At 37.4% G+C, this 25,982-nt stretch overlaps 1 protein-coding gene across 1 annotated transcript in view; it reads right to left on the bottom strand.

Annotated features, from left to right (window-relative positions):
- The window catches only part of CNTN5 (contactin 5), a 720,133-nt gene that overhangs the window by 212,348 nt on the left and 481,803 nt on the right, over positions 1–25,982 (bottom strand). Inside the window, exons 10-12 of the mRNA XM_036427705.2 lie at positions 19,818–19,954; positions 17,395–17,524; positions 15,073–15,223 (exon numbers count right to left, since the gene is read on the bottom strand). Of these exons, the coding sequence (XP_036283598.1) occupies positions 15,073–15,223; positions 17,395–17,524; positions 19,818–19,954 (418 nt within the window). The remainder of the gene's footprint in view (positions 1–15,072; positions 15,224–17,394; positions 17,525–19,817; positions 19,955–25,982) is intronic.

Genomic DNA, 25,982 nt, shown 5'->3' with positions numbered 1-25,982 from the left:
GTCAGAAAACCCAGGCTTGTTCCAGTCTATCTACTTCCACAACAGCCACTGATTAAAAGCCCTCATCTTTCAGAAGCTATCAACAAAGCTGTGGCCTGTACTCACCTGTGGGAAGCCAGGCCTGGCTGTAGCGAGACAGGTTCTGTGAGGACTGAACTGGGGGAAGAAAGAGCCATTTCCAGGTCCTCTAAATTGCCCAGGCTCTGGGTAAGTCCGACAGTGGCCTTGGCTGATCAGGGGCTCAACTCAAAGATGGTCCCTGCCTGGAGGAGGATGAATCAGGGACTGCCTACCACGGCTTAAGGGGCCCATATGTAACTAAATGGCCTGAAAATGGGGCAGAAGGATGGAACTCAGTCTTTTCCTTCCAACAGGACCATGTCCCCTAAGAACTCTGCATGGCAGAAGAAGCCAGGTGCCTGGGGGTCCTGAGAAACCCAGAAATGATGCCGTGTACAGCTTGTATGTCCAGAAGCCGGTCTTGTTTGCTTCCTTTTAAGCAAAAGGCCCCTAACCAGCATCAAGAGAAAGGAGGTTGGACATCCCTGCCTCGGAACCTCGTGCACAGGAACATGTGTGCACAGTAGCCTCGCTGTCCCCTCCTCCCCGCCCACACAGACACACACAGAGAAGACTCGCATAAAATGCTCAGCTCGGTCTCAGTGTGGGGGAAGGACACAGCTCCGTTCCACACATGTGATCTGTATGGCTGGAGTAGCCCTGATGTGGTAGGCCACCCTCTAAATTTTTAAAGCACTTTTCTAATTGTGTTGAAAACCAGGCTGGGCCAGTGTGGAGCGCAAAGCTCGATCAAAGGGTTTAGTTAAAATGATTTACCTGTGGGTTTTAAATAGCATTCAGTGGTTTGTGAAAAGTGTTCTGACTTGTGCTTACTATGGATGGTGCTTAACAGTCTGGGCGCCGGAGAGGTACACCTCTCGAGACACATTCACAGGGAAAACGCAGGCCTTAACTACAGCTGGGTGTTCGCTTCCATGGCTGCCTTTTGAATATTAGCATTTAAACCACCCACAGCGGCTCTGCAGATGCTTTGCAGGGTAAATGAGGTAGAGATGAGAAAGCTCACACCTCACGGCCGCTGCTTTTAATTTACTGGTAGTCCTGAGAACCGGGTGGGCCAGGGAATCAGATTTTAAACCCAGCATAGAAAAAGCTATCTCGGAAATGCAATGACATTTAATTAATTGTCTTTAACACACACACACACACACACACACACACACACACACACAAACACACACACACAAAGAGGACTGACCCTATGTCGGCTGACAACTTTTTGATTCAATTCCATGCTACTCTAACTTAACCATATAAGAGAAAAACCTCAGATCTTCATTCCAATAATAGGAGACTAGTCCTAATACTCTGACTTTCTTTATTAGAACATCTTCAAAGAAATTCAGAGTGGTCTCCGCTCACCCTCCCGGTATCCTTAGTAATTCAACTTGAACTGCTGTCATCTTCACTCACATTTGGGAAACTGATGTGGAGACATAAAAGGTAACAGTCTGAAGGGGTTTGGGCACATGCATTGTTCCCACAGATTTATGTGGAAGTATTTATTAGTGTCTACAGTAGGGGTGTCGAACTCAATCAGAGAAGGGGCCAAAATCTAAAATCCAGCCTAAATCGCGGGCCGAATGGTTTACTGAACAGTCATAAACTGTCATTGTGATGGAAACGCAGCGGAGTGCAGTGATGACAGCACGGTGCGGGCCACATTGCAAGGCCTGGCGGGACGGATTTGGCCCGAGGGCCTTGTGTTTGACACATGTGGTCTACAGTATGCAGAGGACTCTGGGCTTACTGCATCTGAGACAGCCAAGGCCCCTGCCTCCCAGAGGTTTTATTCCAGGGAAAGAAACAGATAACAAGTGAGTAAATGCAAACATGAGCTTTTTGGAGTGTAGTAAGAGGTTGAAATGAGGGTTCTATTACAGATTTGGGGTAAAGAGTGCCTCTGAGCAGGTAACTTAAATCCTAGGAGTCCAGGAGACAGCAGTGCTACGTCAGGGGCAATAGCGTCTCAAGCTGAGGAACTCGGAGGGGCCTTGCCCTAAGGCAGGAAGCAGTCTCCTAGGAGCACAGAGCAAAGAACAGGAGGAAGGATAAGAGTGGGGGCTGTGCTGGACCTTTATGAGGAAGGGGAGTGATGACATAAGGTGGAAAAGGAGCAGCAGTCAGTTCATACAGGCTCTCAGGTGTCGTGCATGGTTTTGGGTTCCTTTACTCTGAGCAGAGGAGGAAGCCAATGACTCCAATAATGTTTTACATCACTGGTGGCTGGATAGAGGATGCTGTACAGAGTCAAGGGTGGATGAAAGAGGCCAGCTCGGAGGCTGTTAGAAAGGATAGGCTAAGCTGTGTGGATTAGGTGGGCAGCTGGGGAGACTCTACTACGTTGAACAGCTCAAAAGATTTTATTTCTGTGGAAAAGAAAAGAGTAGATTGGCTGTGTGCATAATAGGTGACTATAAGTAAGTGAAGGACAAAATCAATGAATCAGATTTCACCTCTCCTTTTAAGATGAGATTCAAAGATGAAATGTAAGGATTCTCTCCCTCCCAGCAACTGACGAGAATGCCCGGCCTGCTTTACCCCGGCCACCATCGCTGTCTCGTGACTCTGTTAGAAAGGGGATGGTTGCTCTTGACTGAGCGTCTCCCGCATGCTAGACCGTGCTCAGGACAATGCATAAGCCTTAGCATCTCACCAGAATCCTTTCAGTTGGCAATTATTAGCCTCACTGAACACATGGGAAAAAACGAGGCTTAGAAAAATGTCAGGTAAGCTCACTACATGAGAGACACTGTTTCTTTCTTAAAAGCATGAACTGTGAAGCTTGCCATACCCCCTTACGAACTGAGTGGTCAAGCTATTTCACATTTCTACAGTCCAGTCGACTTCTTTACCTGTAAAATGGGGGTGATTGAAAAACCCATTCTGTGGAATTGAGTGAGGTAATATATGTAATGCCTCAGACATTCCTAACTGGATGTAAGCCCATAATAAATGTTATCAATTATTGTTGCTCAAATCACACAACAGGTAAATGATGGTGTTCACTTCTCTGTAGGTTTTTCTTCTTCTTCTTCTTCTTCGTCTTTTTTTTTTTTTTTTGTAAATGATTATATCAACAAGTAATAAATACAAAGTTTGAGTCCAACCTAACATCTTACAAATAAAGAAGCAATGTCTTCAGGTTTATTTACTTACTGATAACTGTGAAATAGGAAGCCAAATATTTCCTTCATATTTTGTTAACTCTCTAGTAGCTTATATAACAGTGAATTTTAAAGTGAATATGACAACCAGTATCTTATAATAGCTATTGAAAGCTTCAAAGTATCCTATATAATGAAAGCATAGTAAGCAAATTGTCCCCTCGACAAGTAGTTCACCCAGGAGTTTGACCAGGGGTCAGGCTAGTCAAGGGAAGGGAAGGAGGCCCCGGCCAGCAGCCAGCAGCTATTAGGGACTCTACCAGTGCACGTATTTCGTGCACTGGGCCTCTAGTACATATATAAAAGGATCTATTCCAAGAGAGGGATCGGTAGTATAGAATACAAAATTATCGCTAAACCTTAACATTCTACATATTTTTCTGGAAAAACACAAACAATTCCATAATCAGATCCATTCTCAAATATTGTCTGCCCTTATTCCATTTTTACTCAGTCGTACACACACACACACACACACACACACACCTCACAACACATTAAAAACACCTTTGAAACAAATAATGTGTTTAAAATATTAAGCAATACAGCTTGGCACACAGTGGGTATCTAGTAAACACTACCCATCTTTGCTACTAGTTATCTCAGCCCAATGCCTCAGCCAGTGTGTGCAGGGGGGTGGCCAGCCGATCGAGCCACTCAGGACAGGGTTCAGGCTTTAATTTTCAATTTTCCTATCTCCTTATGCTATAAACATCTCTCTTGTAACAGCTGACTGCTAGGTTTTTATATCAGTTCAATATTTCTAGTGATTTCTAATGTTTGGGTTTCCTGTTACTAAGTTATTCCATACTTTCTATTTGTAGCTCATTTGATACATAATATATACATTTTTTTCTTGTTTGCTTTTTTATGGGTTAATTTTTTTCTTTACTTTTATTTCCTTAACTAGTTTGGAAATAGCACACTTAACTTCAATCCTTTTCTTCATTATACTAGAAATTTAAACCAATTTTAAGTTTAGCAAATTCTAACAACATATTCACCTATTTCTAAATAATTCAAGCATCTCAGAATACCCTCATTATTGTTTCCAAGTTCTTTATTTTTCCAGTTTTGTGAAATTAAAAAAAAAAAAAAATTATTGCTTTCTATGGCCAGCTCTATCGCTCCTCAGCCTTTTGGTTAAGATCAAATGCACGCACTAGTATATAGCAAGTTTTATTTACTTTGACTTACATAATGATACTTTCATTGTGTTTCATTATTTGTTGTACCTCTAGTGCCTGGGTTCGCTACCCTAACTAAATTCATACATTGAACTATTCAGGTCACTCAGGTAGTATCAGAGAAAGATGCTGTTCTCTAGTGAACAAAACCTTAGTGAAAAATTCCCCTTTCCATTCAAAACAATGACATGTGACAGATAAGTTTCTTCATGGTTTTCTGAGTGGATTGAGTTATATCTGGTTCAGTTTTATGTTTCAGGGTTAGCCATTCATGGGCCAGGTGTTACTAAAGGAATGTGCTGCATTTTGCCTTCCTCTTCAGCCAACAACATGTAAAAGCCACTGCTCAATGTCAGTAAATGCCCTTCAGGGAAAGCCAGCTTCCCTGCATGGCTTTACCAACAGGGAAGCTCAGATCTTGGCTCTCTCGTTTTCTTGCCAGCTCATGGATAACATCAAGCTGTTGAATAATATTTATTTATATGTTTTATATGGAAGCCATCAGTTTAGTTTCTTTTTTTTATTTTGGGAAGATTGGGCAATATTTAATATGTTTTCATATAAAAGAAACATATGGTTTTTTAAATTACATAATAAAAGTAGATGCCCCCAAATAGATGCGAATTGAGTTTTTCAAAGACTACTGTTTGACTACTAAATGAAGCATAAAATCAACCTGTCTTTTCAGGTCCTCCGCAATCTCTCCAGGTTATTTCCATTTCTACACCCAGTATATGGTCAACAGATAGTATTTACTTTTCACAAAAGTATCCTGAATTCATGACTATGCCTTTGCACATTCTGAACTCAGTTTCTAAAATACATTATTTTTCTATGTGTCAAAATTCTATTCAAGAACCATTTGAATTGCAGTTCATACAAGAAATTGCCCTCATCTCCCATCCAGTTTTTATTATCTCCTCTTCTTAACTCTCAAAGTTTTTTTTTTTTTATTATGTAGGATGGACCAAGATAGACCAAGTGCTGTATGAGATCCAAAGAGAGTTGTTCTCTTTGTCTGGCTCTGTAACTTGCTATGTGTGTGAGCTTACACAATCTCTCTGTGACCCAGATTACTTTATTTAAAACAGGGAAATTATCTCTTCCTTGCAATTCTGCCTTATTTTGAGGTTTAAAATATGCATGTAAGATATGCATGAGGTTTAAAAGATAAAGTAGCCATCCTGGCTGGCATGGCTCAGTGATTGAGCATTGACCTATGAGCCTGGAGGTCATGGTTCAATTCCTAGTCAGGGTACATGCACAGGTTGCGGGCTTGATCCCTAATAGGGGTGTGCAGGAGGCAGTCTATCAGTGATTCTCTTTCATCATTAATGTTTCTATCTCTCTCTCTCTTCCTCTCTGAAATCAATAAAAATATATTTTAAAAATAGAATTTAATAATAAAGGATAGTTATTACTGTTATTACCTTAATTATCCTGTTAATGATACATATATAATATCTATTAACTATCCTGTGTGAATAATCCTATATTATTAAGACCTTAAATAACATGTGTAATAGTTAACTATGTGTTAGTTTAATGCCTATTAGACAGTACCTCCTTGGGGGATGGAATTCTCTTTTACTTATTTTGTTATAAACAGACATAATATCTTACATACATTATATTTGTGTAGGGAGTGGTTAGAGGATTAAGCCTCGTACTGATGTGCTGGCAAAGTCACAAACAAGTCCCAGTTTAGAGAGCACAATCCTCTAAGATAAAGCTTGATTTTGTGACTGCTCCCTAGATCTTTCCTGGATAGTAATGGGATGTGGGAGAGGCAGCAAGTGCTGCCAAACAAATGAAATTTTCAAGAATGTTGTAAATTCCTTGTTTGCCCCTGACTATAAATAAAGCATCAGCTTTGCAGTCTGGATCTGTTCTGTGGGCCTCAGCCAAGCACAGAAGAGACCCAGCTTATTCTCTCTGTCTGTCTTTCTCTTCATCCTTCACCGGCCCTCCCTCAGGCTCGCCGAACCCTTGGCGGTGCTGGCGCAGCACAATGTTGAATAAAGTTCTTGTTTCACTGAAATAACTTTAACTGAAAACAATAGTACCTATACCACCTGGCAGGAGGGAAAGAAGTGGAGCTACTATTTACAATTGGAAAGAGGGAAACACAAAACTAAATTGGTACCTGAAACCTCCAGGTACAGCTACCATACAGGTCAACGTAAAATGTATTTTTCTCTCATCTGTCGATCGATCTAGTTTCATAGACAACTCTGTTATTCTAGCAAAGAGAAGCAAATGTGTTGATGGTAAAATCTGTTTCGCTTATCTTTTATGGAAATAACCTGCAGGTTGTTTTCTTTGCCATCAAGGTTATCAGTCTGTCTATGCTCTCAATCAGCCATCTAATTCCCATTGTTAAAAACCGCAGTTAAATTAGATTGTGATTTATTCAAAAACTAAATAGAAGCGACGGTGTAACTCTCAGAGGAAGCAAAAAATCTCCATCGTAAAGTACTTTTTTTCCTAAACACCCTCAGAATCTTTTCTTTCCACTATTTTATATTCACTGAAGAGTCACTTGGGGAGGTAGTAGGATCAGTCAGTAGCATGTACTTAGATGCTTGAATTCCCCAGTATTTTAAATGTTGTTTGTATTAAGGACAAATTAAGCTGAAAGTTGTTGTCTGGGGGGCTTTTGGAAAAGAAAAGCCTTTAAGCAATTAATGGCTTGTTCCAGTCCTGCCTATGTGAGGAGCATAACCAGGCAACTTGTGCAACAATTTATAGTTACTGGGGTAAATGAACCATAGTTAGAAGTAGAATTTATGAACTGTTTGCTAAACTGGTAATTAGCTAGAGATGTAAAGCCCCACACTGGAGGTGTTCATGGCACAACAGAGCCAGGATTATTTTGTGTCACTTACAGCTTAAAGTAATGGACTTTCTCAGTGTTATCTCCCCTTGGGAGTGGAGGCCTGTCTTTTTTTTAATATCTACCAATTAAGAAAAAAATAGTAAAAACAAAAGACAAACTGGTAATGAGATCAGGGGGGAAAAAAACACAAAAATTTGGAAGACTTTGAAGAGGAACCTTTATATTTTTTTGACTGAGAATCATTGAGTAGCAGCACACTGGGTTTCTTAAAGCTCAGCTTTGTGATGGATGACCTTGGACAAGTCACTTAATCTCTTTGAGTTTAAACTTTAAAACTTTTTATATTGGAGATGACAATATCTAAGTCAGAAAGTTGTGAATTGGCACATACTGAGAACTAAATTGAAGCTCAGAAGTCGACTTAAATCATTCATATAACTTGCAACTAACTACAGCTTCTTGGTAATGGTATCTGCTGGAGGATTTCCAATGGTAAGAAAGCATGATAAAGGAGTCTTTCCTCTGAGCTAGCATTACAAATGTTACTGAGGTTGAAGGGGAGGAGAAATAAGGGGGAAGTTTGAGCCAAGATGAAAAGGTAAGAAAAGGAACATATTTTGTGAGTGCCCGAAAGGTTTTGAAGTCAGCATACTTTGGAGGGTTTTTCAGGGGTGGAAGACAAGATATTTATTGATTCCCATCCTCCCATTCTTATAAGTAGGAAAGGATAAATTAAATCCTGGATAATTTGAAGTTCTTGGTTTGTTTATTTTTTGTAATCCTCACCCGAGGATATATTTTCCATTGGTTTTAGAAAAAGTAGAAAGGAGGGATGGAGGGGACAAAAGAGAGAGAAAGAGACATCAATGTGAGATAGACACATTGACTGGTTGCCTCCCGAACGACCCTGACCAGGGCTGGGGATGATCACACCTCAACCCAGGTACCCTTGACTGGGAATTGAGCTTGTGACTCTTTGGTGTACGGGACAACACTCCAACCACTGAGCAACACTAGCCATGGCAATTTGAAGTAATTTGCATTCCTCCTTTTGCTAAAAGCAGTATATAGAATTATATAATTTCCAGAGTCAGTCGGTTTCCGCAGTCTTCCTCTGTATTACTATTTATTGACATTATTATTTCTTTATTAATTACTTCAAATCCTATGATTGATGTCTTCTTTCATCCAATTGCTGGGTGACAGAATTGTGATTAACTAGTTATTAATAATGGGAAAGGAGCAAAGGGAAGGCCGGACAATATAGGCATGTTCCCTACCAAACACTGTGGGAGAGAACCACATAGGGACTATACTATAGATGCATGCAAAGTTGGCTGACATAGGGAATATACATGGCTCTGAATCACACGTGGGGACAGAGATGGTTGGCCAGAATGGGGTGGCCACTGCAAGAGCATGAATATTTGGAATCCATAACCCCCTAAACAAAGGAATTCACTCTCTTATTGTGCTTGATTCTTATACTCTTGGGACATGTTGCTCTCTTGGGGTTCTTGCATTTGGCTGTCTGACCCATGACCATGTGAACCCCACACACAATAGATTAATGGACTGCAGTTAGCCTGATTCTGTAATGGACTCGGGGTTCAATATGAAAAGGAAACTCTGGACAATGTCTCTGATTTTAACTCCACTGAAACCCCTGGGAGACTTATGTGACTGGACTAAGGAAACTGGGACTTTGGAAACCTAGGGGTGTAATTCCACAAAAACAAAGCTTCCTACTATATCACACCCTCTTGTGCGAGTCTCAGAAAATTCCTTTTCTCACGATATATCAAGAAATCCATCCCCAGAAGCAACCGGTGGAGACAAGCCACACTCTTCTCCGGGAACATAGGGGGTGATATCATAATGAGGACTTCATGTGGTAGAGGAATTAAAGCTGACCTTTGTAGTGAGACCCAATTTCTGACTCTGATAGTCATGGGCATGCAGTCAAAGTTATGGAAGATCCCTCCTACTGGCTTCTTGTTTTCAGTTAGATGTATTTTAGGGGTCTAGGCTTGAGCAAGCTATTGATAATTTCTTAATGAAGCCTATTTTTACTTAAAGGACTGATTTCTCCTAAAGGCCAAGTATTTGTTTATATTCATTAATTTCCAATGCTGCTATGACTTTGCTTTTTTTTTTTTTTTCATGTTGTGTATTTACTAGCATTTTAAAGGAAAAGTGGTGACGTTCATCAGACAGAATCTTATACAGTTAGTGTTTATTGAAACCAGGAAGCTAGCATCCTAACCCACTGTAACACATGCAAGGCTGTTTCCTCCTTATCTCTTTAAGCTGGGTAGACCTATGGAACATCAAATCACCATCCCTGCGTGTTAACACATAGGATATTGCAAGCACTTCATAGGCATTAAATCTTATGTACTCAGCTATCGTAATAATCAATGTCATTTTGATCATTTTATTTCCTTTGAAAGCATAGATTTTAATTTACAAAGGAAGTTCACAGACATATGGATGCTCATTTTCCCTCATTATCCAATTTCTCAGATACAGAAAGAAACCAAGATACCTAGGGTCTACATTGTTTTATGTTCTTAATATGTAGGAGACATTGTCACAGAGGAAGCCACAAAACAGTTTGCTCATTAGAAAACACAGCATGGAGGTGGAAACAAAGGGACAGAAACAAGACCCTAATTATACCCACGCACTCCTCCTCTTCCTTAGGAGAAGAAAGAAGGCCCAGCTTTCCCCTCAGTAACGGTGTCCTTCAGGGCTCACATTAAGAATATATATTTCTCCATATGTCTGCGAGTCAGTGTGTGAGCCTCATCATTGTTGTCTAATGAACACAACATGAATTCCCACTAGAAGTCAACTAATGGGCACTTCAAGTGCCATTTGCTATGCATGTTAAATGAGTAAGTAGACCACTTCGCTGTTGGGAAGCTCCTTTGGTGAGCAGGGAAATGCAACAAGAGGTTTTGGACCAGTCTTTCCTTAGATTACAGTCCCATAAAGGAAAAAATTACGCTATCATACTGCCCCTCCATAGGATAATTTTTACTTTCTTGGATGCAGGATTTCCTCAGCACCCATCTGAATTCCAGTCCATTGTCTCTGTAACGGGTACCATCCTCTCCCCTCTGCCTAGAAATGAAAACTGGCATTTAAGACAGTGTGAGATTTCAACAATTGTGAATCATCTTTAAACATATATGGCATATTCTATGGGGCTCTATAAGAGGGAATGCGTGTGCAGGTAGAAAGAAAAGAAAAGAAACGGTGCTTTCACCAAAAACTAGGCACTCTTCCTTGTAGCCAAGATTGCCTTTTGTCCACTTTGTACAGGAAATTGAACATGAAATAATGAAGGCTTAATATTTGTGCACTGCTGGAGTGCTTCTGGGTGATTATATTTTAACAAAAGTTAATGGCCAAGTAATGGAAATAATGAGCTGAAGTGAAAATCCAATATAAGTTTGATGAGCAGAACATTCTGAATGAAAGTATGCTACAGGAGAAAAGCCCCATGGAACATTTCACGTCTTAGTATTCTTGGAGCATATTGGTTTTAGTATTGAAATGGATATGATTGATAAAGAAACCTAAGTGGATATGTGCTGGTGATCTTTAAGAGCGACTGGGCTAAACCTAAAGATTCCTTAGAAGAAAAAGAAGAGGGGCGGGGGGGAAGAGAATAAAAATGTCTTTTAAAAGGCTTCTTCTCTATTTTCATGAACTCCCTGGGTATACTCACCTATTTGTACATTGCCTATACTGCTGATTGTGGAAGTAATAAATACTCAGCCTGCGAGCACTGATCCTGAGCTAGGAGTAGGGAAGATTGCTGAGAATGGCCATGCCAGGAGTAGGTGATGAGAAGTGGAGGTTTGGGGCTCTCATGGACAAAGAATGTCTATTTAGGGACATAGATTTATGAAGAACGAAGTGATGACACTAAGGACCTAAAAGATTAATCCAAGATAATAACTTAAATCTTAACTATCCTTCTCCTTTATTACAGAAGAAAGAAAGGGGAGTGATGAAATTTTCCAGAGCTATTGATAAAAATTGATGCCAGTATTCTATGAGTTGAATGTTCAAAAGATACCATCATCACCACCACCACTATCATCAGCAGCCATAGTGTCAACATCAGACAACATGCTTTGAACACTTATTAAATGCCATAGACCAGCCAGTGCATTTTACATGCAAAGTTTCATTCAATTCTCACAACCCAATGAGGTTACTCTTGGCTTCCAACTTCAAAGATAAGGAAATAAGTAAAATAACTTATAGTCTGTAGGATTAGCCAGGCAACTAAGTCCTGATATACACTGGGTTTACTATACCTACAATGTTAAAGTGCCTTGTAAATTATAAATGCTATACACTGTAAGCAGTTATCATCATTAATATGATTTACTGTTTGAGCAGCAGTTTATATTGAAAATTCTGTCATATAAACAACTCATCCTATGATATAAATAGCAAGCAACTACAAATAACTCACAAGCTCTAATGTAATCTATTTTCTTAAATATTTTTAGATGTATCATTTAGGGCCAAATGAAATATTTTGTAAAACATAGCAGGCAACTTATTTGTTAATCAATTTTTTCCTAAAAGTCATATTATGTTCTAATTATTACTTATCAAATTTTAAACTTCAAGATAACAACTTATATGTTTCTTTAATGAAATAGATAAACACACAAAAATGCTGTGTTTTAAAGACACCCCTCCCAAAACACAAATAAAATCTGACTCAATGAAAATTTGGAAAAACAAAAAACAAAAAAAACAACACCACTCTGTTGATAAAACAAATGACTTAATATTAACCTTCAGTTGTTACAGTATTGTGTTTACAGTTTTGAATTAAATTGCAATTAACTCTAGATTCAAATTCTTTTTTATATGTTTTCAGATATTTAGATGATATTTTCCTGCAATTAAAATATTTTGCTATATTTTAATGCCATTGCTCGTAACATAATTGTTTTAAAATGCTATATTTCTTACATTTAAATATTTCTTTAACCACTTTTCCCAAATAAAATATAGGACACTGACATTTATTCTTTCAATATTTAATTTGGAAGGAAAGTTCCAAAACTGTGATAATTGTGAAAGAAATGACAAGGCTAATTTATTTAACTTTTTATTTCCAATTGTTGTAGTTTGGATGAATAAGAAACATACAGGCTGTTCCCAAAAAGATGCATACACACTTTAAAGCTGGTTGCTTAATAGATATTTCTTTCTTTTTAGGTTTAAGCCATTGGAATTAATAATTATTCCAAGTGTGTATACATTTTTTGGGGTACCCCATATTTATGTATATCACATAAATGGCAAATACACTTATTTTACAATAAACCATAATGTAAATTTGTAGTCCCAATGTAAAATATATTTGCAGTTTTCAAAGTTTTAATAGATTTCTAACATCTCCATTTATAATATTTAAATTATGTTTACAACTCTTATCAAATGATTGGTGAGGTTTATAATAAAGAGAAGTGATCTAAAATTTCTGTAAGGATATAAGTTGCATATGTAACTGAGATCCTACCTTAAAGAGTTTCTCATATATACATTTGACATTTTAATTTTCAGGTTTCCATTCATATTGTAGAATGTTCAGTTTTTCATACATCTATGTCTGCCTTCTTTATGAAATTTATTCTAACACACACATCTATGTGTGCCTGCTTTATGAAATTCATTCTAACATTTTAATCTTAACCTCTTATTTTAATATTTGACTGTTTAATATGTTTTTTTTATATATAATTAGACTGTATTCTTCCTGGAACCTGGGATTGCTCAAATGAAAATAAATCATATAGTAGTAAAAAAAATTGTATTTTGGAAGTGGTCTTGTTGATTTTAGTTGTAAAAATGCACTATACCTCCACAGTTGTCAAATTAAACAACTTTACAAATATAAACACATCTGAGTAGGCAAAATGCTAAGCAAATGTGTCCAAGTCTTGTTTTCACTTGAATAAATAAAAACAAAACTATTTCAGATTCCTCGCTGACTTGCACTTTAACCCAAAATATTGACATCTGGGGGGGAAAAATGAATGGTTGGAGTTTGAGGCCAGAATATTTCTCCACCTAACCCAAAGGATTATCAGTGAGAAGAAAATCAATCAAGAAAACTGGTAATTCACAACTTTGTTTTCAACTTCCAGGAAATAAAAAGTTTATATTTGCTTATATTTGTTGTAATAGGAAACCCATAATCTCGTTCCTCTCTCAGTACACTTGCTTTGACAAAAGAGATGCCACCTAATTTTTTAAACTCACAGTGAGATGTCTATAAACAGATGATGAGGAACTTTCTATGATGAACTGAAATAATAAATAGGACAAGGGGTACAGCCACCCACAAATAAGCATTTCCAATGGGATGGCTTACACTAATATGGCGCATATATATATATATATATATATATATATATATATATATATATATGATATAAAATATTTCAATACATTCAGAAAAAAATGATACCAAGCAATGTAAAGTATTTGTTTTTATAATATTTTTTTCTTCTGTCTTAATAAGATTTGTGCCAGGTTTTAAAATATATTTCTATAAGCAGAAACCCCCAAAATTCAATTCCTTCATATGTAATACAACAACATGCAACACAGATCTTGCAGTTTGTAATTCTGCCCACCACCTGGCCCCCTACACCAAGTTAAAAGATAAATTCCCTTTCAAAATGAGATGCCCAATGATGCTACCCCTATCAATCTCTGATGATACCCTTCCCAGGCAGCATAGATCCTTAGGCCCAAACTGAATCTAGTTTTTCCATAAATTAGCTCAACAGACACAGGCAATTTAAATCAGTATTTCTCCAACTTGAATGGCAAACAAAAACATTTTTTAATAACTTCAAATATTCCAAAATTACTTTAAGAATTATTCGAATGGAACCCTAATAATGACTTAAATTATTTAAGTATATGATTATTTAGACCCAGACAAATATAAAACCAGTTTTAAACTCCATCATTACAGATCAGATAAAAAAATAAACTCTAAGGCAACATAATCAAGTATATTTTAATATGTTGGAGGTTATTATTTTTTCAAAGCTGTCACCATTCACAACATCAATATGGCAATAATTGGGAGAGCATGGGACTTTTGACCTTGGCATAGACAGTGATGGGATGATTTGATTCTCTCATCTGTTTTATATTTGTACCTCTCTAATGCCCTAATGGTTTACTTACCAAAGACAAATCTTTACACATTACATACTACTCTGCACATTTCTCAATTGCCTGTGGTTACTGAAAAATCCTGTACTATTTTGTATCAACATTACAGAAAATCATAAGAAAGGCAAATAGGCCCACATTTTAATTGGAAATGCTCCATCATAAAGTAATTATCCAGAATGTGTTTATGTTATTTTTAATGTTAAAATTGAAATGAGAACACAATCTCTAAAAATTATCCTAAATAACTTGGGTATCCCCAATTCTGCAGACCCAAAATGAAAACTTAAAAATAACTCACTTAACACAAGTGTTTGTTTTCTTCAGAACCTGGTGAAGTTCTCAATTGGTGCTGAAACACCACAGAGGTAAAGTCAGCTCACCATATTGAAGTAGACCCTTGGGTTATTTTTAATCACTATATAGACAAAACCATGTTTCAATCTAGTCAGGAAAATATGATTCACAAGTACTGTAAGACTCTTGTAGACTTTGTGTATATCATCAACAACCTCAAAAAAGTTTGACATTAAGAATTTGGATTATGAAATATACTTCTAACCTTTTATTCTCCCTAATTGCTTTGTCTCCCTTCTTCCAAGAGATGGTTGGTTTTGGAGAGCCTTGGGGTTTGCACTCTATGACGACTTCCTGGCCTTTGGTAACAATTATTGTTTTCTTCGGCTGATTCGGTGCAAACGTGGGAGCTGAAGCTAATAAAGAAATGTTAGTTCTACCAGAAGCAATGACAATAATCTCAAATGTACGATACATCAATGTTTTGCAACTTTTTCTCCTGGGCTACATTTCAAATCAAATCATACAATATTTACACAGACAGAAAGCATTAACTTAAAATTTATTAATTAATAGCTATTTTATTGGTTGTTCTTTCCATTAGTATGTGATGGTTTCATAAAATGTGAATCCAGAGACAAAGGCTGTTTTTTTTTTTTTTAATGACAGGCTTTAATTATGGTTATCAACTTTAATTGCAAAAGACTAATGAGCACCTTGGGCAAGAGGTGAAGGGGTCAGCAAATAAAGTGTATTTTGGGCTTCCTCTGGAAAAATGGAAGTCCCCTGTGGAGAAGGCAATTTTGTCATCCATTTCCTATGTGTGAGTCTTAACTAAAGCATATTTTGCTTCAATGTTATACACAATTAAATGAAGTTTTTAAGAAATGGAAATACATTTTTAAGAAATAGAATAATTTAAGTTTTAATCAAAAGTTCTATTTCACTGTTTGCAATTATTCGCCTAGGTCTGCTCATTCATTAATATTATTTTTATTGGATTTTTATCAAGACACTTTAGATTACAGTTAACTTCATTGTGCAGCTGTGGTTGAAGAATACATGACACAGAGATCAGAACATTTTTTTTAAAGCACTTGAATCTAAAGAAAACCTGAAAATATATACCTATAAGTCTACTGTATCTGAGATATTTATTGTACCAGTATGACAATTTTGTGATAATTTCACAAGCATTTTATGTCCATCACATAGCAATATAATGCATGACACAACATTAAAATATGTACACAATATAAAAAAGATGTATATGCAATTGAGAAGGTTAAGAAATTGAAAGAAAAGTGAAGGATATTACAGGGGAATCACAGGCAATATTTTTGATTGCCTACTGGAAACAGAAATTACAAAAGGTAATTTTGAAAATATGTCTAGTGACTAAGTGTTTCTGAATAAAAGACTAACTGAATGAAGGTTGAATTAGCTTTCTAAGTAAGAAACGGAGTGTAAGCTGCAAAGAAAAGTACATTAACATCTTATTGATCAGTCTTAGGGGACTAAAATATAAATTCATATCTATGTTAGTTATAATGTCAAAAAATTTAATTTTAGGCATTCATAATTTAATAAGTTGACTTATGGTGTATTACATGTACCTACTTTATTAATGGTAAGTTTCCAGATTCCTGAGATTTTGGGTGTTTCTGTTAATGCACATGTGTCAAACACAAGGCCCGCGGGCCAAATCCATCCCGCCAGGCCTTGCAATGTGGCCCGCACCGCGCTGTCATCACTGCACTCCGCTGCGTTTCCATCACAATGACAGTTTATGACTGTTCAGTAAACCATTCGGCCCGCGATTTATGCTGGATTTTAGATTTTGGCCCCTTCTCTGATTGAGTTCGACACCCCTATTAATGTCATGCTTTGGAAATGTAAGTGGAGGATAGAAAGAGCACTGCGGCTTCTGATCACTTTTGAGAGGCAGTGAATTGAGATCCCCTAACTATCTCCCTTTGTATTATAAACATCCCAGAAACAAAGTTTAAAACCGTCAGAATGGGAAAAATTAAATCCATTCCAGCAGCCCAAATATGCTCAATCTTGGTAGCCTATTCCATGTATTATATCTTTTCTGTAGTAAATAGTGAGACAGTATTTCTGCCCTGGTTACATTCTTATCAAAGGTGCAACCCTATGAAACAGCTGTGCCTGGCCTCAGGAAGGCTTTCCATTCTGTGTAAGGATGGACATGGTGATGCCCCAGGAGGAGAGGTGCTTTACTCTGGAGTCCCGCCTCCTGGGAGGTAAGAGCCACTCAGAAAAGTCTTAAGCATTGTTAAGGGGGCAGGGAGAGGCTGCTTGAAGTCTACATTCTGGTTCCCATTCCCCAAGATATCCTTCCTTAAAAGTTAACATATATTTCTAGTGAGTTCTTTAATGCCGTGGAAAACATGTATTGTGTAACCTGAAGCTTAAAAAAGTATATTAGCAAGACATAGTATTTTTTTTTTTCAATCTTAAAAATAGGCTTTTGCAATCACATCATAAAACTTTGGTAAAGTGAGAATTAGAGCAAGGAAAGAAGCCACATTTTCTCCCACCGATTTATTTAGAAATTGCATACCTAGAATTTTCAGCTCAGCACTTGCATAAATGGCTCCATATTTATTTTCAGCCAAACACTGATACATTCCAGCATCTGACTGATTCACACTGTGGATCATCAGTACTCCATTAACCATCTCAACCTTACTCTGTAATGGAATAAAAGTATTAGAAAGTGAACAAATCATGCAGATTCTGCAGTTACCATCTGCCAGACCAAGAAAAAAAAATAGCCTTCAATTAATGCAATTGAATTTTTTTTAACAACATAGCAACACGATTTACTGTTCCTTATTGTATTATAAGGCCTCATGTAAATTATAACTACTTCTTAAAAAATAAGTTGTAACTATATTTTTCTGTATTTATTCTTTCGAGTTTTATTTTTAGTTTTGTTTTTAAGTGGAGCGGCTTTTGGTTGGTACACTAGCTGAGCTTGTGAAGAACAACCTTCAGATAAAGCTTTTATTTGAATTCATTTAATAAAGGAGAAGCAGGGGTTCACATGGCAGAAAGAATTGAGGCTATAGATACACAGAATCAAGGTTAAATATAGCTAAGGTCATAACAAAGACGCCTTTCCTATATTGATCTGGTTGGGAATTTGCCTTTTCTCTCACTTTCCACTAAAATAACACAAATAAAAGAAGTTCCAGAACTAGATTCTGTATAAAATGGTTGATAAAAAATATAAACTTCATAATCAGAAGAAACAATACAGAAGTCAGAAAATTGATCATGTGCAAATTGAAGTAAATTGACTCTCTATCCAAGAGGCCAAGAGCACATTTAAAAATGAAATTTAAATGTGAAACAACCAGGTGTCTTGTCTACTTAATAGCATGCAGATCATTTTTTTAAAAAAATATTAGTGACCAGTGCTTTATCAACAGATATGCCAAGTAGCTTGACATCATTTTCAGAATAAACCCATTCGCTTTGCCAACGTATCACCTGCCAGTGGAGCTGATGGCACTGGCTTTACTTGGATGCTGGCAGTAGAAAACATGACCAGCACAGCTCCTTCTCAAAGTGTATCTGGAATCCATGGGAGAATTAGAGAGAAACGGGCAGTGAGTCAGGGCCTCAGATTGCCAGGCTCTCACTCTCAGTTTTGTTTCATTTTTAAACAGTTCTATAGTTCTTTTTAACAGCTCTACTTGTCTATCCTTTTATGTAATTACATTTGCTTTGGCCTAACTGGCTTTAGAATAAGGGAATGTTGGAGCTGACTGGGACTGAAGGGATGATCTGATCTAATCTCTTCATTTTACAAAGCAGCAAACTGAAGTCCAAATGGGTCAGTGACAGGCAAGAGGTCCCGGAGCAGAACCTGTGCTCAGGATTTCAATGTTATACACATCCCTCCATTTTGGCCATAAATAGGGCACTATCCCCTTCCCTGCCCTCTTTCCTGCAAAGGCCAAAAGGGAGAGAGTTCTCTAAAATTATTACTATTATTCTGAAATTAAATATAATAGTAACGGATTTATTTTCAAATTTTGTACATATTAAGTTGTTTTTATAAACATGCAGATTTCTTAAAAGGGTATTTAAATGTATGGGTAGCAGGATGCCACAGTAAGAACCTGCCCAGGACACAGAATACAGGGGGGTTCTATTCCAGTCTCCCTTACTAGGTATATATATGGTCTTGGGCAGGCCACTTTACTTCCTGGGTTGTCTCCATCATCTGCAAAGCAATAGCAACAAGCTAGATGGTGTCTTAAAGTCAGCTAGAAATGGCAATGAGTCTATGATAAGCATTCATAATTTCCTAAGAATTTATAGGATTTAATATAATTTAAAAAAACAATGCATTATTTAAAAAAAAAAACACTAATGTAATTAAAATAAAAATTGTCTCCCTATTCGGGTAGCTCATTGGGTTACAGAGGCATCCAGAAATGCCAAGGTTACTGGTTTGATCCCTGGTCAGTGCACATATTATTGTATATTGTATAAGAAGCAACCAATGAATGCATAAATAAGTGAAACAACAAATCTCTCTCTCTCCCTTTCTCTCTTTCTCTCAAAAATAAATAAAATAAATAAATAAATAAATAGCCCAGATGGTGTGACTCCTTGGTTAAGCATGGACTCAGGAACCAAGAGATCGCTGGTTCAATTCCCAGTCAGGGGGGTCGGGGCACATGCCTGGGTTGTGGACTCCATTCCCAAAGAAGGGGCATTCAGGAGGCAGCCAATTAATGATTCTCTCTCATCATTGATGTTTATCGGTCTCTCCCTCTCCCTTCTTCTCTGAAATCAATAAAAATATATTTTAAAAAATCAATAAATACAAATAAAAATTGTTTATATATGTGTGGTATTTCTCACCCCAAATATATTATAAAATGAGAAAGAAATGGATTTCAATAAGAAGGAAAGAAGATTGTCCTATTTGTAATCTCACTAAAAGTCAATAGTTATCAAAAGTACCTGAGGTAAGAGGGGCACTCCATTCTTCAGCCAGCGGTAGGTGGGCCTGGGTTTCCCAGTGGCCTTACATTCCCAGCGGAGAGGGCTCCCACTGTCTAACTGAGTATCATTGAGCTTTTCTACCCAGTGTGGGTAAGCTGTAAGAATTTAAGCAACAAAAGATGATTTTATGTTTTCAAACACTTAACCGAGTTCACAATTCCTATGAATGTTTTAATTGCATTACAAAGTTTTATCAATTCATGTAACTACAAGTATTTGGAAGAAGCACAGCATTCTATTACACACAGAACTCTCATTTCTTGTGTAAATATAAAAATGGAATATATATGTATATATACATATACATATACATATACATATATACATACATGTGTATATAGAGCAGTGATGATATTTTGACCATTGAAAGCTAAGTTTATCTTTTTTGATATTTCTCTTAGAATATGTATGTATATAAATGTATATTAATCTACTTTTATTGTTGATTGTATTACAGATGTATCATTGTTTTATCCACAGCAAAACAGTGGCTAAGTTCTCCCTAAGGTGCCAGAATCTGATTAGCAGAAAGGCAGGGACTTAACTATTGGGGCAGCAATAGCACAGGTTGAAGTAATGCAACGTGCCCATTTACTGAGTGGTCTGCTGTGTTATTTTCCTCCCCTAATAGAACCTGGATTTCTTCAGAAAGTTAATTTGCAAATTCAAATTTTAGTTGATGTACATATTTTATATACTTATTAGCATTCTCCCTATATATTATAGATATTAAAGTTTTCAAATTTGCAATAGAGAAAAATTCCTTTATCAGGAAAGAGAGAGACTGCATTTCAAAGTGGCTAGGAACAGAGAATCAGCACAGGGACCTGCAGGGAGAGGCTCTCGCCTGTGGATGGCTTGCCTGCACCCAACCCAATGCTTGGCTCCCTGCTGGGCTGCTGACTTAAAGAGGTCCGAAAAGTAGCTGGGCTCTGACTTGGCCAAGAAGATGCCCATGAAGGGTTAAAGGGCAGGTCTGCACCTGCTTTCAGGTGGATCCCAGGCGAAGTGGGAGTGATGTTTAATAAATATTTGAAGAGGAAAGGAAATCAGAAATTCTTTTCTTTTTGCAATTCAATTCTGGGTGTAGCGATCCCACATGGGAATCGGGGCTGAGGAAGGACAGGGCCCAGGATTTGTAGTGCCGGGTAAGTAACTATGGGGCTTGAAGAGACTACTTTTAGGAGCTAAGGGAAGAAGTGTCCCCAGTTGCAACTTTTGGATTCCGTTGCCAAGTTTCCAGGAGTTGTTTTCATCATAGTTCTCTAAAGAATCGGATGCAGGGAAAGCTAGCTGGGTCTCCCCAGGCTGCGGGGAGTCTGTCCTTGATACATGTTAGTAGGTAGCAGGCACTGGAACACTAGGGATGATGTAATCCTGACAATATGCCCAAATGCGTTTGTTAAGGAACCTGGGGCACCACCACACCATGTGTCCTGTTGAGCTGCCTAGTGTAGAGGATGCTAACTTTTTTATGAAAGCTAGGGACTAACAGAGATGGTCCTTTCTTTAACATAGAAGCTAATTTTTATGAGTAAGTAGTAAAGAAAAAAATATAGCCATTTCCTATTTATCACCTCCTCTAACTACTTTTTCCAGTTTTGGCAAGTTCAAGAATGTGTCCTGTACAGAGGAAGCAATTTTTTGCCTTGTCTCTCTGACTTCCACCTTTCCATGTTACTTTGTTGAAGATCTTTATAACATGACCAGAGGCCCAGTGCGTGAATTCGTGCACAGGTGGGGTCCCTCTGCCTGGCCAGAATCTGGCCAATTAGGGCCATCTCACCCAGTCCTGATTAGGGCCAATCAGGGTTGGTGGCTGGGGAGAGACCAAAGGAGGGACTGAAAAGGGCACCAGGGCATGTCTGATGCTGTCTCCTCCAGTCTTGATTGGTCAGACCCCAGCAGCAAGCTAACCTACCAGTCAGAGCATCTGCCCCCTGATGGTCAGTGCTGCTCATCATGGCAACTGATTGGTCAACTGCTCAGACATTTAGCATATTAGGCTTTTATATATATATATGAGTCAGTATAGGTTGCTTGCTTTCACTGCTCTAAGACTTAATATATAGTCATTATCTAAACCACATGTGTCAAACACAAGGCCCGTGGGCCAAATCCGTCCCGCCAGGCCTTGCAATGTGGCCCGCACTGCGCTGTCATCACTGCACTCCGCTGCGTTTCCATCACAATGACAGTTTATGACTGTTCAGTAAATCATTCGGCCCGTGATTTAGGCTGGATTTTAGATTTTGGCCCCTTCTCTGATTGAGTTCGACACCCCTAATCTAAACAAAAATTGCTATGCTTAATAATTCCTTAGAAATAAAACAAAAGAATTGTCCCATAGCCACTTACACAGACTTGTTTTTTAGATTAGGATTTAATACGCTTTTCATTATGATTTTGTCATATACAGGAGTGGGCAAAAGCAGGTTTATAGCTGTGAGTACCCCAAACAGAGTTTCTTCTTCTATTATTATTTATTAGTGATTGTATTATTTTCAATGCAAACAACTTTACTTTACTAGAGGCCCAGTGCATGGATTCATGCATAGCCTGGCCAGCCAGGGGTTGGAGGTTGAGGGTTAGGGGGAGGAACCACAGGAGGTAGGCTGTGGGAGCACATTGACCACCAGGGGGCAGCTCCTGCACTGAGCATCTGCCCCCTGGTGGCCATTGTGCATCATAGCTACTGGCCAGTTGTCAGGTCCTCCATTCATGAAGGTTGCTTAGGTTATATACATATATTTACTGCAACATAACTATCTGCAAACTAAATGTGGAAGAGCATTCAAGATAAAAATGAAGCCTTGGAATGAAAGACTAATTACACTGAGTTCAACTTTGTGAAGCATGCTTCCTTAGTTTGTTTATCCTTCATTGTGTTTCTTACAAATCTTGAGTCTGACCCTAATCAAATTAACCTACTTAACTCTCAGTCTACATATTTGTAGAAACCACATCCTGAAACTGACTTCTGCCTCAACAGAAATGCATTATTATTTTTCTGGAAATAAGTGGATACTTAAGAACTTATGTGGGTACATCTTGAAATGTCTGCTCTTTTTACATTATTGACTCTTGTACTTAACTTCAGTCTCTAATGCCACTGTACTTCCCTGCTACTTAATATATTGAATTATGGCATGAAAGTATTGCTTGATCCCTGTGTCTTTTCCTGTGCATATTATGTAGTTGGTATGTTCATATATATTTCATTTTATGAAATCAACATATAAGTCACATATTGGATAGTTGTAAAAATACACTTTATAACTTAAAAAAAAAGACAAGATTGTAATTGTATGAAAATTTTAAGATATAATAGTAAAGTGTCTTTCTTCCATTGTTTGATTTTTTAAATAAAACTACGGGGGTGGGGGCGCAAAGTGACTTTTTGTTCACAAATATTCTATTTGAAATAATTGAATAAATAAATATAAAAATAGTTATTATTTTTTCCTAGCAACTGTTTTTTTTGGCATTAACTTATAAAATATTTACTTAGTGCTAGTGAGGACTTTGATCATTGATTCACTCATCTCATATTATTCAGTTCTTGCTCACTCTTGGAGGTTATGAGGGATGCAGGACACCTATTTCCTATATTTAAGAAGTTTGTACTGTGGTAGAGGAGGTGTAAAATCAATGACACAGGAAAGGACAGCATAAGAAATGAAACAAGATGTGCTGACGGAAACTGCACATAGATATCAGAATATTGGGTCTAAAAAGGACAACAGACGTCCAAGACCTAAGCCAGTTGAAAAAGGAGGGGGGAAAGCAAGGATGAACTCTCATTTATTAAATGCTAGTCCTAGACACACAGAGCTCAACAATCAATTAACGCTTACAATATTGATCCCCAAAATAAATATATTTCATTTTTTTAATCGGGAAAGTTTGGCTCAGAGAAGTTAAAGAAATTTATCCGAAGTCCCACAGTAAGAGACAGTAACTACTTTCAAAGTCAGACCTTTCTAACTTTAGGGAGTATATTTCTCCATTCCCATTTTTAAATATTAAAAAATAAATTGATGAGTTATGCATATAAGTTCCTCCTTTAATAAACCATAGACTCAGACAATAGAGTGTGAAGGTATGGGGTGGAGAGGGGAAAATGCAAACAAAGGGGATATCAGTGATACTTTCAACAATAAAGGTAAAAAAATAAAATGAAATAAAAAATGAGTTGAAAGTATATACTGTATACCTAGGGTGTTTACTTTCAAACCTGTCTCTAAATGGAAATTTTGTCTTTAGTAGCTCATTGGTCTTCAGCCCATATAGCCTGGCCTTTAAGGAGACTGGCCTTGACAGAGTCATGATTTGTAGGCCTTTGAAGCTACTTTGTGATTCAAGCCTAGAAGTTTTCACTCAACAACCTACTCTAGTAGGCTTCAAATATTGGTTCTGATTTTTTTGTGCCTGGCTTCCAAAATCAATCTCTTTGTAGTCATGTGCAAAACATAGAAATGGTGAGATGCGAAAGCAACCTTAAACTCTGCTTTCTCATTTGGACTTTATATAAACTGTCCTACTCTGCTTAGCCAGACAACTTCATAACTATACATGTCCCCTATAATCCAAGGAGACAAGTTTGTTGCATCTTCTTCAGATTGTTCAATCCACATGGACTATTTTACTTCTCTGTCTCTTTTAATTCTACCCATAATTCAAGATTTTGTACAAGTACTATAAAAGACTATTAATCCTAACCTTAAAGGGAAGTGATTGCTCCTTCTCTGGACACCTACAGTTCTTATTCACTTGGAAAATAATCACATAGTCACATATTACCTCTCTTCTGTTGCTTAATTAAACTTGTTGAATACTTTAGTTATGGTTTGACATCCCTGCTAGGTAGCAAGATCATCAAGAGCAGAGTTGACATGATATACAATAGATGTTTACTTTAGACACAGCACTGACCCACACATGTGGTTGATTACAGGACATTGATTATAACTGATATGTGACTTAATGCACATATGCAACCAGTGCTGGGATGTCCAGTTTGTGGGAGTGAAAAAGAAATTTGAAAAATTCTTTAAAAGTTACTAAAATGCACAATTAGAAAAGAAAAAAAAAATTAAAAACTGGCCATCTGGGGAAAGAAAAACTAGAAATCAAAATAATGTTTGGCCTAATTTAGAGTCCTGGTGAAAAATGACTGTTATAAGAATCAACAAGTGATCAATTAATTGGAAAAAAAAAAGAATTTCTGATTTCCTTTCCTCTTTGAATATTTATTGGACATCACAATTGGTGCAATGCCTAGCACAAAGAATGCAAAGATAAATATATCACAATGTCTGTCAGCTCAAAATATAGTGGATGACACAAAAATGTTATTAAAATAGCATTCAAATTCACTCTACCAACAACTTTACAAGTAAAAATTGCCTATTACTTTTCCTCCAGAATTTAAAAAAAGAAAAAGCAGTAACTTTTTCTTCTAGCTTTTGTCAAACTACCTATTTGAGGGTGTGAACAATTTGAGAGACATATGGCATTGTAAGCACAGAAGCTGTGACAGTCTCACGAGATTCACTGTACATTGCCAACTACTTATGTGATATGTTTGAGCTTCAGATCAGTATCTGGGTTATATTTTTTAAAACAATAGCAGGTGTGTGTAAAGGGAATCTTGCTTATTATCTCTTGTCATTAGAAATTCTGAAAATATGACAATAAATGCTGATTGTTATTGGCCTCCTTCATTGCTCCCATACTCAAGTGTTGAAGAGCCAACATATTTTATCTTCATAGCTCATTCTCAATGTTAGGATTCTCAACTGTGGGCTAGTAAAAGGTCACTTTGCATATTGGGAAGATTACAAAGTTGGGTAAATGTAGGTTCAAATCCAAGTGCTACCAGGCTCTTGCTCTAATATGTGATTAGGAATGAGTTATTTAACTTTAATCAGCCTCATCTGTGAGCTATAGGTTATAATTCCTATTTCAATGGTTTAGAGCAGTGGTCGGCAAACTGTGGCTCTCGAGACACATGCGGCTCTGGAGCTTCGGTTTACCACTCTGTTGACTAATGAGTTTGCCGACCACCGGCCTAGAGTGATGACTGATATAAAAAATTTTGGTTACTTTTCTCCCTTAATC

This window comes from Pipistrellus kuhlii, unplaced genomic scaffold (genome assembly GCF_014108245.1).
Source record: "Pipistrellus kuhlii isolate mPipKuh1 unplaced genomic scaffold, mPipKuh1.p scaffold_m20_p_9, whole genome shotgun sequence".
Lineage (NCBI taxonomy): Eukaryota > Metazoa > Chordata > Mammalia > Chiroptera > Vespertilionidae > Pipistrellus > Pipistrellus kuhlii.
The sequence above is the reverse complement of the archived record's forward strand: the minus strand, read 5'-3'. Positions and strand labels throughout refer to the sequence as shown.